This window comes from Etheostoma spectabile, chromosome 21, assembly GCF_008692095.1.
Source record: "Etheostoma spectabile isolate EspeVRDwgs_2016 chromosome 21, UIUC_Espe_1.0, whole genome shotgun sequence".
Lineage (NCBI taxonomy): Eukaryota > Metazoa > Chordata > Actinopteri > Perciformes > Percidae > Etheostoma > Etheostoma spectabile.
In genome coordinates, this window is record NC_045753.1 from 8727793 (window position 1) to 8741594 (window position 13802).

A 13802-nucleotide genomic window follows, 5' to 3' on the forward strand; every position below is an offset into this window, starting at 1 on the left:
GTGTGTGTGTGTGTGTGTGTGTGTGCATTTGGTCATGCATGTCTTACCTCTTGATGGACTGTGTAAAGGAGGGCAATCTCTCCAGAGGAGGTCTGAGGTAGTTAGTTGAGTTAGTTGTTTCCAAGGCAGCGATGCGTGTCTGAGGGTTTTCACCTGGCATGCTGACACTGCGCAGGCGCTTTACCGGCTGCAACACACACAAACACACACATGTACAGATGATGCCCTCTGTGCCAAGTTATGTAACGTGAAAAGTCAGAGGAAAGGAAGTAAAAAGGTTGTAAAAAGTTTGTCAAAACTGAGAATGCTTTTATGCTTAGAAAGTTTTAGTTAAACACCAAATTGTACAATTCCAAGAATTCAAGACTGTGCATCGCTTCTGTTGGACTCCCCTTCAGATTGTTTAGCGTGGGTTTGAAAGACACACCTAATTGTTGTAAATGTAAGACAGTGGACAGCCAATTACTTCATGTCCTGTGTCCCTGTGATAAGGTCCAGGAATTTTGGACTGGGATACATGTTAACCTCTGTCAGATTGCAGGGACACAGGTTCCATTCAGCACCTGATTATTTGTTCTGGGAGATGGGTCAATAAAAAGCACATAAAAAGGTAGGTCAAAACTAGTTTAATGATAGACAGACAGATTGTTTTAAGAGGATGGAGGAAGGGGTGATGTCAATCCAAGTGTGGGCTTGCGAAATGGCTAGGGTGGTGGCGTTTGTAAAGATCTATTTATTTATTTATTTTTTCACCTGGCTGAGTGTGGCTGTGTCGTCCGGCGTCAGCTGGATGGTTGGGATGTCCAGTTTTAGCCATGGCGGCTTTTTTCTCTGCAGGCTGCTGTTCCTGCTGGCGGGCTCATCCATGCTAGCTCCCCCTACACCTGCGAGCTGGACAACACAATCACAGGAAAATGGGACTGTAGGACAACTCACAGTCAGAATACATTCACAGAGACACTCACATGATGGGCAAAATGATTCCAACCATCAAAAAGCCAAAAAATTGACCAGCCTGAGTAAATACAGACATTGGACGGAGTGAGCGACAGTAACCCCCGTCGCTCCACGTTGTGGGCTCAGACAGATCAGTGTGGAGGCAAAATGCACGGAATAAACAAACTCTGCATCATCAAAAACCTGCATGACAAAGCAGAGGGACTGGTAAAACTAACTGAAGCTCTGATATTACAACAGGAATGAAGCAGCTACGTCACATCAGTATGAGCTGCCATTTACCCGCAACTGGTGTTTCATAGCATGAGCCAATGGGACAGAGCCAAATGTGCAGTGACTCATTAAAAAGAATGTCTTTAATAATTTAAAATTCACAAAGAAGCTCTTGTTTGAAAAAGTAGATAATTTTGTATTTTATAATTGAATCAAATTTAAAAGCAATGCAGACGGAATGAATATGTGTAAGAAACACCTGCGCTGCACTGGCATGTGTTTGGTCTCACTCAACAATGACAAGTTGCGTCTGCTCTGATTCATGTTGGACAATCTCACAGAGACAATCAGGCTGTCAGAATGTCTCCTGTGTTTGACAGCAGAGCTTAAAACTTCTCTGCTCCAGGTGAGGCTCGAACTCACAACCTCGGCATCTCTCTGCAGGTTACTGTCTTATAAGTACCGTGCGCTGACCGATTGCGCCACTGGAGCTTGCACAAAGCAATCAATTAGGGGTAGGGCTGCACAATGAGAGGAAAAATATGCGCTATGCAGTAACAATATTACTCGTGATAAATAAATAAAAAATACTGGAGTGTACCCAGTTGTGCATTTCTGCTGCTTTCATTTTTTTGCTTAAAGACAAACAAATAGCTTGTTGAATTTAAAACAAATGAAGAGAAATCATTTGTAACAGTCAATTATTGAACAAATTAAACATTGACTTGAATAAAAAAAGACACCACTAAAAAAAAGTTATATTTTAAAGTGTAGTTTTCTACTGATATTTTCTTTTAACTAACTAAATCTCTGACTGTCTTCAGTGATATGTTGCAGCCTTTTGCAATGGGTTCATTACAACCGCTGATATCCCAATGATGAGTAAAAAATGATATATTATGCAGCCCTAATTAAAGGCAACGTGTGAAGGGCATTTTTAGCACCACAAGATGGCATCAGGATTCTCATAGATAAGGCTCTCTTCTTACACTCAGACACACACACACACACACACACACACGCAGCATGTCCTCAATCAAAAGAGAGCGGGATGCTAGTACTCGCTGATGAGTTTGCTCATATCCTCTTTAAACAGACTATCTACAAGTATAAGTGGTCTCTATCAACAGACAAAGACAGCCTGATAACTCGAACAAGAGCTACACACACAAAGGGAAAGCCCAGAATAATAGGCCAAAGCCTCCACTCATCCGGTTGTTTACTGGGCAATGGGTCTATGGGTAAAGGAAAGCATTTAGAGAGAAAAAGAGGTTTTCCTCCTTAACCATTTTAGTGGAAGTATAAACAAGACAGCTCTCCATCTCTGTAAAAGCCAGTGAGCAGACCAGTGCAACGGAGTGCTGTTTGCAGTGACAATTTTTAATATAAAGTTTCAACACAAAGAAAAATCCTTTCTTTTCCCATGGGCTTATGCATTTTACTGTGAAGCTGCTGAGCTGGTCGGGTGAAGCACAAACTCAAAATCTCAGCACCTTTCTGCTTCTTACTGTGTCACTCGTGCTACATAGTAACAATAGCACTTCATCATGCACCGAATAGCTCCTCACCTAATTGTAGTAAGTGCTGACGCTTTGGAATTCACCAGCACAAATAAAACCTCTCTTTTGATGACCAACACCAAGTCCAAGTGATAGTTACCTCTCCGTTCTCATGTGGCAAACAATGCTGCTTACAAAGATCATGGGGTCAATGGGTCAATGACTTAAGTCAGATTCTAGATATATGAGCCTGAAACACAAGGCAAATTGTTGCCATAGACACTGAACTTCAACTTGTGCTTGTCTGCTGGGCTATATTTTCCAAACTCTGGTGGTTGTTTAGCCTTTTCCAGCAAACTGATATATAGTCCAGCTTTAATAGATCAATTCTTGGTTTTAAAAAGTGTAACTGCTCCAGGTGAGCCTCGAACTCACAGCCTCGGCATGACTTTCTGGTTACTGTCTTATAAGTACCGCGCGCTAACCGATTGCGCCACTGGAGCTGCTGCAGAGCATTAAGTAGTTTCTTTTGAAGAAAAAAACACAAAGCTAATAGTGGAAAATTTAGCACAGAGAATTAATGTTTATAACAATGGGTCATTGACTTTAGGGAGATTCTAGACACAGAAGCCTGTGTCACAAGGCAGAGTGATGGCAACAATATGGAACTTAAAACTCATCTGCTCCAGGTGAGGCTTGAACTTACAACCTCAGCAGGTTACTGTCTTATAAAAACAATATTGAACTTGTCCAATTGTCCAACCTCAGCATGACTCTGCAGGTTACTGTCTTATAAGTACCGCGCGCTGACTATAAGTACGCGCGTGACCGATTGCGCCACTGGAGCCTCAAAGCACCAGATTTATGGGTTTGTTTGGAGGGCAGCGTGCATCTTTAGCCCCACAAGGTGGATCAGGATTCTCAAAGGTAAGGCTATCTTCTTACCCTAGAACCAACTCACACGCAAAACAGTATGCCCTCAATGAACAGAGACAGTGAAGAAAAAAGGTATGCATTACTCGCTGATGAACTTGTTCCAATCCTTCTATGTGAGGGACTATGGGTAAAGAAAAGCATTTGGAGAGAGAGGGTTTTCCTGCTATCCCTTTCAGTGGAAGTATAAACGGACATCTCTGTGTGAAAGGGAGGTGTGTTCCAGGCATGTCCAGCTGGGAGGAGGCCTTGGGGAAGACCCAGGACTAGGTGGAGGAATTATATCTCCAACGGCCCGGGAACGCCTCGTGATCCCCGGTCAGAGTTGGTTAATGTGGCTCGGAAAGAGAGATGGGGTCCCCTGTGGAGCTACTCCCCTTGCGACCCAATACCAGATAAGCAGACGAAGAGGATAGATACAATGAATGAAGAACGCAAAGCCTGATGACATCATCACATGCACATTACGTACACATGTGGATTTACTGATCCAGTGGAGAGCTAAGTGGAAAAGTTTACGGGTAACAGGCTGCTGATGTGCTTTTCACAAAGCAGCTTTCTGTAATGGGTGACGGCTGAGAATCTCTCGGCTCCAGTACACTGAGAAGACGTCAAAACCCAGTATTATTAAGGACTGACAATGGCTGGTCAATAAATGCAATCATTTTATGACTACCAGTAGAGTGCAGGTGCACGGATCTGACACACACGATACTGTCATCGGTGCGCCATGACAATGGGGTATAGGTCATGGAGTGTCGATGAAGTAGACCCGGACTCAGAATCACCGATCACAGATTGAACTTGTCCAATTTAACTCCATACAATGGATGATTTATGCCTATTGATCCTCCAGTCGTTCAATAAGTGCATTAAGCACCAGGGGCTTTATACTGAATGGTACATGTTTTTCATTTCATTTTTTAATTAAACCAGGGGAGTACAGTTTGATCTTCCTCAACAATGACAAAGTTGGATTCTAATTCATTCTTCAAATCATCCACTACATATTAAAACTCAGCTGCTCCAGGTGAGGCTCGAACTCACAACCTCGGCATGACTCTACAGGTTACTGTCTTATAAGTACCGCGCGCTGACCGATTGCGCCACTGGAGCCTCTGTAAAAAACCAGATTTACGGGTTTGTTTTGGAGGGCAGTCGTGCATCTTTAGCACCACAAGGTGGCATCAGGATTCTCAAAGGTAAGGCTATCTTCTTACACTCAGACACAACTCACACACATATACTGTAAGCTGCTTTTTCACAAAGCAGCTTTCTGTAATGTGGTGACGGCTGGGAATCTCTCGGCTCCAGTACACTGAGAAGACGTCAAAACCCAGTATTATTAAGGACTGACAATGGCTGGTCAATAAATACAATAATTTTTATGACTACCAGTACGAGTGCAGGTGCACGGCATCTGACCGATACACGATACTGACATCGGTGCAGCCATGACAATGGGGTATAGGTCATGGAGTGTCGATGAAGTAGACCCGGACTCAGAATCACCGATCACAGATTGAACTTGTCCAATTTAACTCCATACAATGGATGATTTATGCCTATTGATCCTCCAGTCGTTCCATAAGTGCATTAAGCACCAGGGGGCTTTATACTGAATGGTACATGTTTTTTGTTTCAATTTTTAATTAAAGCAGGGGAGTACAGTTTGATCTTCCTCAACAATGACAAAGTTGGATTCTAATTCATTCTTCAAATCATCCACTACATATTAAAACTCAGCTGCTCCAGGTGAGGCTCGAACTCACAACCTCGGCATGACTCCGCAGGTTACTGTCTTATAAGTACCGCGCGCTGACCGATTGCGCCACTGGAGCCTCTGTAAAGCACCAGATTTATGGGTTTGTTTTGGAGGGCAGTCGTGCATCTTTAGCACCACAAGGTGGCATCAGGATTCTCAAAGGTAAGGCTATCTTTTTACACTCAGACACAACTCACACGCAAATACAGTATGCCCTCAATGAACAGAGACAGGCTGAAGAAAAAAGGTATGCTATTACTCGCTGATGAACTTGTTCACATCCTTCTATGTGAGGGACTATGGGTAAAGAAAAGCATTTGGAGAGAGAGGGGTTTTCCTGCTTATCCCTTTCAGTGGAAGTATAAACGAGACATCTCTGTGTGAAAGGGAGGTGTTCCAGGCATGTCCAGCTGGGAGGAGGCCTTGGGGAAGACCCAGGACTAGGTGGAGGAATTATATCTCCAACCTGGCCCGGGAACGCCTCGTGATCCCCCGGTCAGAGTTGGTTAATGTGGCTCGGGAAAGAGAAGATTGGGGTCCCCTGCTGGAGCTACTCCCCTTGCGACCCAATACCAGATAAGCAGACGAAGATGGATAGATACAATGAATGAAGAACGCAAAGCCTGATGACATCATTCACGTGCACATTACGTACACATGTGGATTTACTGATCCAGTGGAGAGCTAAGTGGAAAAGTTTACGGGTAACAGGCTGCTGATGTGCTTTTTCACAAAGCAGCTTTCTGTAATGTGGTGACGGCTGAGAATCTCTCGGCTCCAGTACACTGAGAAGACGTCAAAACCCAGTATTATTAAGGACTGACAATGGCTGGTCAATAAATGCAATCATTTTTATGACTACCAGTACGAGTGCAGGTGCACGGCATCTGACCAATACACGATACTGACATCGGTGCAGCCATGACAATGGGGTATAGGTCATGGAGTGTCGATGAAGTAGACCCGGACTCAGAATCACCGATCACAGATTGAACTTGTCCAATTTAACTCCATACAATGGATGATTTATGCCTATTGATCCTCCAGTCGTTCAATAAGTGCATTAAGCACCAGGGGCTTTATACTGAATGGTACATGTTTTTCATTTCATTTTTTAATTAAACCAGGGGAGTACAGTTTGATCTTCCTCAACAATGACAAAGTGGATTCTAATTCATTCTTCAAATCATCACTACAATTAAAACTCAGCTGCTCCAGGTGAGGCTCAACTCACAACTCGGCGACTCTACAGGTACTGTCTTATAAGTACCGCGCGCTGACCGATTGCGCCACTGGAGCCTCTGTAAAAAACCGATTTACGGGTTTGTTTTGGAGGGCAGTCGTGCATCTTTAGCACCACAAGGTGGCATCAGGATTCTCAAAGGTAAGGCTATCTTCTTACACTCAGACACAACTCACACACATATACTGTAAGCTGCTTTTTCACAAAGCAGCTTTCTGTAATGTGGTGACGGCTGGGAATCTCTCGGCTCCAGTACACTGAGAAGACGTCAAAACCCAGTATTATTAAGGACTGACAATGGCTGGTCAATAAATACAATAATTTTTATGACTACCAGTACGAGTGCAGGTGCACGGCATCTGACCGATACACGATACTGACATCGGTGCAGCCATGACAATGGGGTATAGGTCATGGAGTGTCGATGAAGTAGACCCGGACTCAGAATCACCGATCACAGATTGAACTTGTCCAATTTAACTCCATACAATGGATGATTTATGCCTATTGATCCTCCAGTCGTTCCATAATTGCATTAAGCACCAGGGGGCTTTATACTGAATGGTACATGTTTTTTGTTTCATTTTTTAATTAAAGCAGGGGAGTACAGTTTGATCTTCCTCAACAATGACAAAGTTGGATTCTAATTCATTCTTCAAATCATCCACTACATATTAAAACTCAGCTGCTCCAGGTGAGGCTCGAACTCACAACCTCGGCATGACTCTGCAGGTTACTGTCTTATAAGTACCGCGCGCTGACCGATTGCGCCACTGGAGCCTCTGTAAAGCACCAGATTTATGGGTTTGTTTTGGACGGCAGTCGTGCATCTTTAGCACCACAAGGTGGCATCAGGATTCTCAAAGGTAAGGCTATCTTCTTACACTCAGACACAACTCACACACAAATACAGTATGCCCTCAATGAACAGAGACAGGCTGAAGAAAAAAGGTATGCTATTACTCGCTGATGAACTTGTTCACATCCTTCTATGTGAGGGACTAGGGTAAAGAAAAGCATTTGGGAGAGAGAGGGTTTTCCTGCTTATCCCTTTCAGTGGAAGTATAAACGAGACATCTCTGTGTGAAAGGGAGGTGTTCCAGGCATGTCCAGCTGGGAGGAGGCCTTGGGGAAGACCCAGGACAGGTGGAGGAAATTATCTCCAACCTGGCCGGGAACGCCTCGTGATCCCCCGGTCAGAGTTGGTTAATGTGGCTCGGGAAAGAGAAGATTGGGGTCCCTGCTGGAGCTACTCCCCTTGGACCAATACCAGATAAGCAGACGAAGATGGATAGATACAATGAATGAAGAACGCAAAGCTGATGACATCATTCACGTGCACATTACGTACACATGTGGATTTACTGATCCAGTGGAGAGCTAAGTGGAAAGTTTACGGGTAACAGGCTGCTGATGTGCTTTTTCACAAAGCAGCTTTCTGTAATGTGGTGACGGCTGAGATCTCTCGGCTCCAGTACACTGAGAAGACGTCAAAACCCAGTATTATTAAGGACTGACAATGGCTGGTCAATAAATGCAATCATTTTTATGACTACCAGTACGAGTGCAGGTGCACGGCATCTGACCAATACACGATACTGACACGGTGCAGCATGACAATGGGGTATAGGTCCTGGAGTGTCGATGAAGTAGACCCGGATACAGATCACGATCACAGATTGAACTTGTCCAATTTAACTCCATACAATGGATGATTTATGCCTATTGATCCTCAGTCGTTCAATAAGTGCATTAAGCACAGGGGCTTTTACTGAATGGTACTGTTTTTCATTTCATTTTTTAATTAAACCAGGGGAGTACAGTTTGATCTTCCTCAACAATGACAAAGTTGGATTCTAATTCATTCACTACATATTAAAACTCAGCTGGTCCAGGTGAGGCTCGAACTCACAACCTCGGCATGACTCTACAGGTTACTGTCTTTAAGTACCGCGGCTGACCGATTGCGCCACTGGAGCCTCTGTAAAAAAACAGATTTACGGGTTTGTTTTGGAGGGCAGTCGTGCATCTTGCACACCACAAGGTGGCATCAGGATTCAAAGGTAAGGCTATCTTCTTACACTCAGACAACTCACACACATATACTGTAAGTGTTTCACAAAGCAGCTTTCTGTAATGTGGGGACGGCTGGGAATCTCTCGGCTCCAGTACACTGAGAAGACGTCAAAACCAGTAATAAGGACTGACAATGGCTGGTCAATAAATACAATAATTTTATGACTATCAGTACGAGTGCAGGTGCACGGCATTGACCGATACACCGATACTGACATCGGTGCAGCCATGACAATGGGGTATAGGTCATGGAGTGTCGATGAAGTAGACCCGGACTCAGAATCACCGATCACAGATTGAACTTGTCCAATTTAACTCCATACAATGGATGATTTATGCTATTGATCCTCAGTCGTTCCATAATTGCATTAAGCACCAGGGGGCTTTATACTGAATGGTACATGTTTTTGTTCATTTTTTAATTAACAGGCAGGAGTACAGTTTGATCTTCTCAACAATGACAAAGTTGGATTCTAATCATTCTTCAAATATCCACTACATATTAAAAAATCAGGTGCTCCAGGTGAGGCTCGAACTCACAACCTCGGCATGACTCTGCGGTTACTGTCTTATAAGTACCGCGCGCCTGACCGTTGCGCCACTGGAGAGCTCTGTAAAGCACCAGATTTATGGGTTTGTTTTGGAGGGCAGTCGTGCATCTTTAGCACCACAAGGTGGCATCAGGATTCTCAAAGGTAAGGCTATCTTCTTCAACAGACACAACTCACACACAAATACAGTATGCCCTCAATGAACAGAGACAGGCTGAAGAAAAAAGGTATGCTATACTCGCTGATGAACTTGTTCACATCCTCTATGTGAGGGACTATGGGTAAAGAAAAGCATTTGGAAGAGAGAGGGTTTTCTGCTTATCCCTTTCAGTGGAAGTATAAACGAGACATCTCTGTGTGAAAGGGAGGTGTTCCAGCCTGTCCAGCTGGGAGGAGGCTTGGGGAAGACCCAGGACTAGGTGGGGAATTTTATCTCCAACCTGGCCCGGGAACGCTCTTGATCCCCCGGTCAGAGTTGGTTAATGTGGCCGGGAAAGAGAAGATTGGGGTCCCCTGCTGGAGCTACTCCCTTGCGACCCAAAACCAGTAAGCAGACGAAGATGGATAGTACATGAAGAAGAACGCAAACTGAGACATCATTCACGTGCACATTACGTACACATGTGGTTACGATCCAGTGGAAGCTAAGTGGAAAAGTTTACGGGTAACAGGCTGCTGATGTGCTTTTTCACAAAGCAGCTTTCTGTAATGTGGTGACGGCTGAGAATCTCTCGGCTCCAGTACACGAGAAGCGTCAAAACACGTATATTAAGGACTGACAATGGTGGTCAATAAATGCATCATTGATACCAGTACGAGTGCAGGTGCACGGCATCTGACCAATACACGATATGACATCGGTGGAGCCATGACAATGGGGTAGAGTCATGGAGTGTCGATGAAGTGACCCGGACTCAGAATCACGATCACAGATGAACTTGTCCAATTACTCCATACAATGGATGATTTATGCCTATTGATCCTCCAGGTTCAATAAGTGCATTAAGCACCAGGGCTTTATACTGAATGGTACATGTTTTTTCTTCATTTTAATTAAACCAGGGGTACAGTTTGACTTCCTCAACAATGACCAAGTTGGATTCTAATTCATCTTCAAATCATCCACTAATATTAAAACTCAGCTGCTCCAGGTGAGGCTCGAAATCACAAACTCGGCATGAATCTACAGGTTACTGTCTATAAGTACCGCGCGCTGACCGATTGCGCCACTGGAGCCTCTGTAAAAAACCAGATTTAGGGTTTGTTTGGAGGGCAGTCGTGCATCTTAGCACCACAAGGGGGCATCAGGATTCTCAAAGGTAAGGCTATCTCTTACTCCAGACACAACTCACACACATATCTGTAACGCTTTTTCACAAAGCAGCTTTCTGTAAGTGTGGTGACGGCTGGAATCTCTCGGCTCAGTACACTGAGAAGACGTCAAAACCCAGTATTTTAAGGAACTGACAATGGCTGGTCAATAAATACAATATTTTTATGACTACCAGTACGAGTGCAGGTGCACGGCATCTGACCGATACACGATACTGACATCGGTGCAGCCAGACATGGGTATAGGTCATGGAGTGTCGATGAAGTAGACCCGGATCAGAATCACGATCACAGATTGAACTTGTCCAATTTAACTCCATACAATGGATGATTTATGCTATTGATCCTCCAGTCGTTCCATAATTGCATTAAGCACCAGGGGGTTTATACTGAATGGTACATGTTTTTGTTCATTTTTTAATTAAAGCAGGGGAGTACAGTTTGATCTTCCTCAACAATGACAAAGTTGGATTCTAATCATTCTTCAAATCATCCTACAAATATTAACCAGCGCCCAGGTGAGGCTCGAACTCACAACCTCGGCATGACTCTGCAGGTTACTGTCTTATAAGTACCGCGCGCTGACCGATTGCGCCACTGGAGCCTCTGTAAAGCACCAGATTTATGGGTTTGTTTTGGAGGGCAGTCGTGCATCTTTAGCACCACAAGGTGGCATCAGGATTCTCAAAGGTAAGGCTATCTTCTTACACTCAGACACAACTCACACGCAAATACAGTATGCCCTCAATGAACAGAGACAGGCTGAAGAAAAAAGGTATGCTATTACTCGCTGATGAACTTGTTCACATCCTTCTATGTGAGGGACTATGGGTAAAGAAAAGCATTTGGAGAGAGAGGGGTTTTCCTGCTTATCCCTTTCAGTGGAAGTATAAACGAGACATCTCTGTGTGAAAGGGAGGTGTTCCAGGCATGTCCAGCTGGGAGGAGGCCTTGGGGAAGACCCAGGACTAGGTGGAGGAATTATATCTCCAACCTGGCCCGGGAACGCCTCGTGATCCCCGGTCAGAGTTGGTTAATGTGGCTCGGGAAAGAGAAGATTGGGGTCCCCTGCTGGAGTACTCCCTTGCGAACCAATACCAGATAAGCAGACGAAGATGGATAGATACAATGAATGAAGAACGCAAAGCCTGATGACCATTCACGTGCACATTACGTACAACATGTGGATTTACTGATCCAGTGGAGAGCTAAGTGGAAAAGTTTACGGGTAACAGGCTGCTGATGTGCTTTTCACAAAGCAGCTTTCTGTAATGTGGTGACGGCTGAGAATCTCTCGGCTCCAGTACACTGAGAAGACGTCAAAACCCAGTATTATTAAGGAATGACAAGGGTGGTCAAAAATGCAATCATTTTTATGACTACCAGTACGAGTGCAGGTGCACGGCATCGACCAATACACGATACTTGACATCGGTGCAGCCATGACAAGGGGTATAGGTCATGGAGTGGCGATGAAGTAGACCCGGACTCAGAATCCGATCACAGATGAACTGTCCAATTTAACTCCATACAATGGATGATTTGCCTATTGATCCTCCGTCGTTCAATAAGTGCATTAAGCACCAGGGGCTTTTATACTGAATGGTACATGTTTTCATTCATTTTTTAATTAACCAGGGGAGTACAGTTTGATCTTCCTCAACCATGACAAAGTTGGATTCTAATTCATTCTTCAAATCATCCACTACATATTAAACTCAGCTGCTCCAGGGTGAGCTCGAACTCACAAACCGGCCAGACTCTACAGGTACTGTCTTAAAGTACCGCGCGCTGAACGATTGCGCACTGGAGCCTCTGTAAAAAACCAGATTTACGGGTTTGTTTGGAGGGCAGTCGTGCATCTTTAGCACCACAGGTGGCATCAGGATTCCAAAGGTAAGGCTATCTTCTTACACTCAGAACAACTCACACGCAAATACAGTATGCCCTCAATGAACGAGACGGCTGAAGAAAAAAGGTATGCTATTACTCGCTGATGAACTTGTTCACATCCGTTATGGAGGGGACTATGGGTAAAGAAAAGCATTGGAGAGAGAGGGGTTTTCTGCTATCCCTTTCAGTGGAGTATAAACGAGACTCTCTGTGTGAAAGGGAGGTGTTCCAGGCATGTCCAGCTGGGGAGGAGCTTGGGGGGAAGACCAGGACTAGGTGGAGGAATTATATCTCCAACCTGGCCCGGGAACGCCTCGTGATCCCGGTCAGAGTTGTTAATGTGGCTCGGGAAAAGAGAGATTGGGGTCCCCTGCTGGAGCTACTCCCTTGCGACCAATACCAGATAAGCAGACGAAGATGGATAGAGACAATGAATGAAGAAAGCAAAGCCTGATGACATCATTCACGTGCAATTACGTACACATGTGGATTTACTGATCCCGTGGAGAGCTAAGTGGAAAAGTTTACGGGTAACAGGCTGCTGAGTGCTTTTCACAAAGCAGCTTTCTGTAATGTGGTGACGGCTGAGAATCTCTCGGCTCCAGTACACTGAGAAGAAGTCAAAACCCAGTATTATTAAGGACTGACAATGGCTGGTCAATAATGCAATCATTTTAGACTACCAGTACGAGGGAGGTGTGCACAGCATCTGACCAATACACAATACTGACATCGGTGCAGCCATGACAATGGGGTATAGGTCATGGGGTGTCGATGAAGTAGACCCGGACTCAGAATCACCGATCAGATTGAACTTGTCCAATTTAACTCCATACAATGGATGATTTATGCCTATTGATTCTCCAGTCGTTCAATAAGTGCATAAGCACCAGGGGTTTATACTGAGGTACATGTTTTCATTTCATTTTTAATTAAACCAGGGGAGTACAGCTTGATCTTCTCAACAATGACAAAGTTGGCTTCTAATTCATTCTTCAAATATCCACTACAATATTAAAACTCAGCTGCTCCAGGTGAGGCTCGAACTACAACCTCAGCATGACTCTGCGGTTACTGTCTTATAAGTACCGCGCGCTGACCGATTGGCCACTGGAGCCTCTGTAAAAAACCAGATTTATGGGTTTTGTTTGGAGGGCAGGGCATCTTTAGCACCACAAAGTGGCATCAGGCCATGCTCAAACTCAGACACAACTCACACGCAAATACAGTATGCTCTCAATGAACAGAGACGGGCTGAAGAAAAAAGGTATGCTATTACTCGCTGATGAACTTGTTCACATCTTTCTATGTGAGGGACTATGGGTAAAGAAAAGCATTTG

General features: G+C 44.4%; 1 protein-coding gene and 5 non-coding genes across 6 annotated transcripts in view; all 6 read right to left on the reverse strand.

Annotated features, from left to right (window-relative positions):
- Positions 1 to 13802, reverse strand: part of rhbdf1b (rhomboid 5 homolog 1b (Drosophila)) — a 56562-nt gene that overhangs the window by 19895 nt on the left and 22865 nt on the right. Inside the window, exons 2-3 of the mRNA XM_032501501.1 lie at positions 754 to 891; positions 48 to 187 (exon numbers count right to left, since the gene is read on the reverse strand). Of these exons, the coding sequence (XP_032357392.1) occupies positions 48 to 187; positions 754 to 867 (254 nt within the window). The 5' untranslated portion in view covers positions 868 to 891. The remainder of the gene's footprint in view (positions 1 to 47; positions 188 to 753; positions 892 to 13802) is intronic.
- trnai-uau (transfer RNA isoleucine (anticodon UAU)) lies at positions 1569 to 1662 on the reverse strand. Its single transcript has 2 exons — positions 1625 to 1662; positions 1569 to 1604 (listed from the first exon to the last, which is right to left on the reverse strand). It is a non-coding gene; the product is annotated as a tRNA-Ile (tRNA).
- On the reverse strand, positions 3080 to 3172 carry trnai-uau (transfer RNA isoleucine (anticodon UAU)). Its single transcript is given in 2 exon segments — positions 3080 to 3115; positions 3135 to 3172. It is a non-coding gene; the product is annotated as a tRNA-Ile (tRNA).
- trnai-uau (transfer RNA isoleucine (anticodon UAU)) lies at positions 4625 to 4718 on the reverse strand. The gene is made up of 2 exons: positions 4681 to 4718; positions 4625 to 4660 (listed from the first exon to the last, which is right to left on the reverse strand). It is a non-coding gene; the product is annotated as a tRNA-Ile (tRNA).
- trnai-uau (transfer RNA isoleucine (anticodon UAU)) lies at positions 5350 to 5443 on the reverse strand. The gene is made up of 2 exons: positions 5406 to 5443; positions 5350 to 5385 (listed from the first exon to the last, which is right to left on the reverse strand). It is a non-coding gene; the product is annotated as a tRNA-Ile (tRNA).
- Positions 7297 to 7390, reverse strand: trnai-uau (transfer RNA isoleucine (anticodon UAU)). Its single transcript has 2 exons — positions 7353 to 7390; positions 7297 to 7332 (listed from the first exon to the last, which is right to left on the reverse strand). It is a non-coding gene; the product is annotated as a tRNA-Ile (tRNA).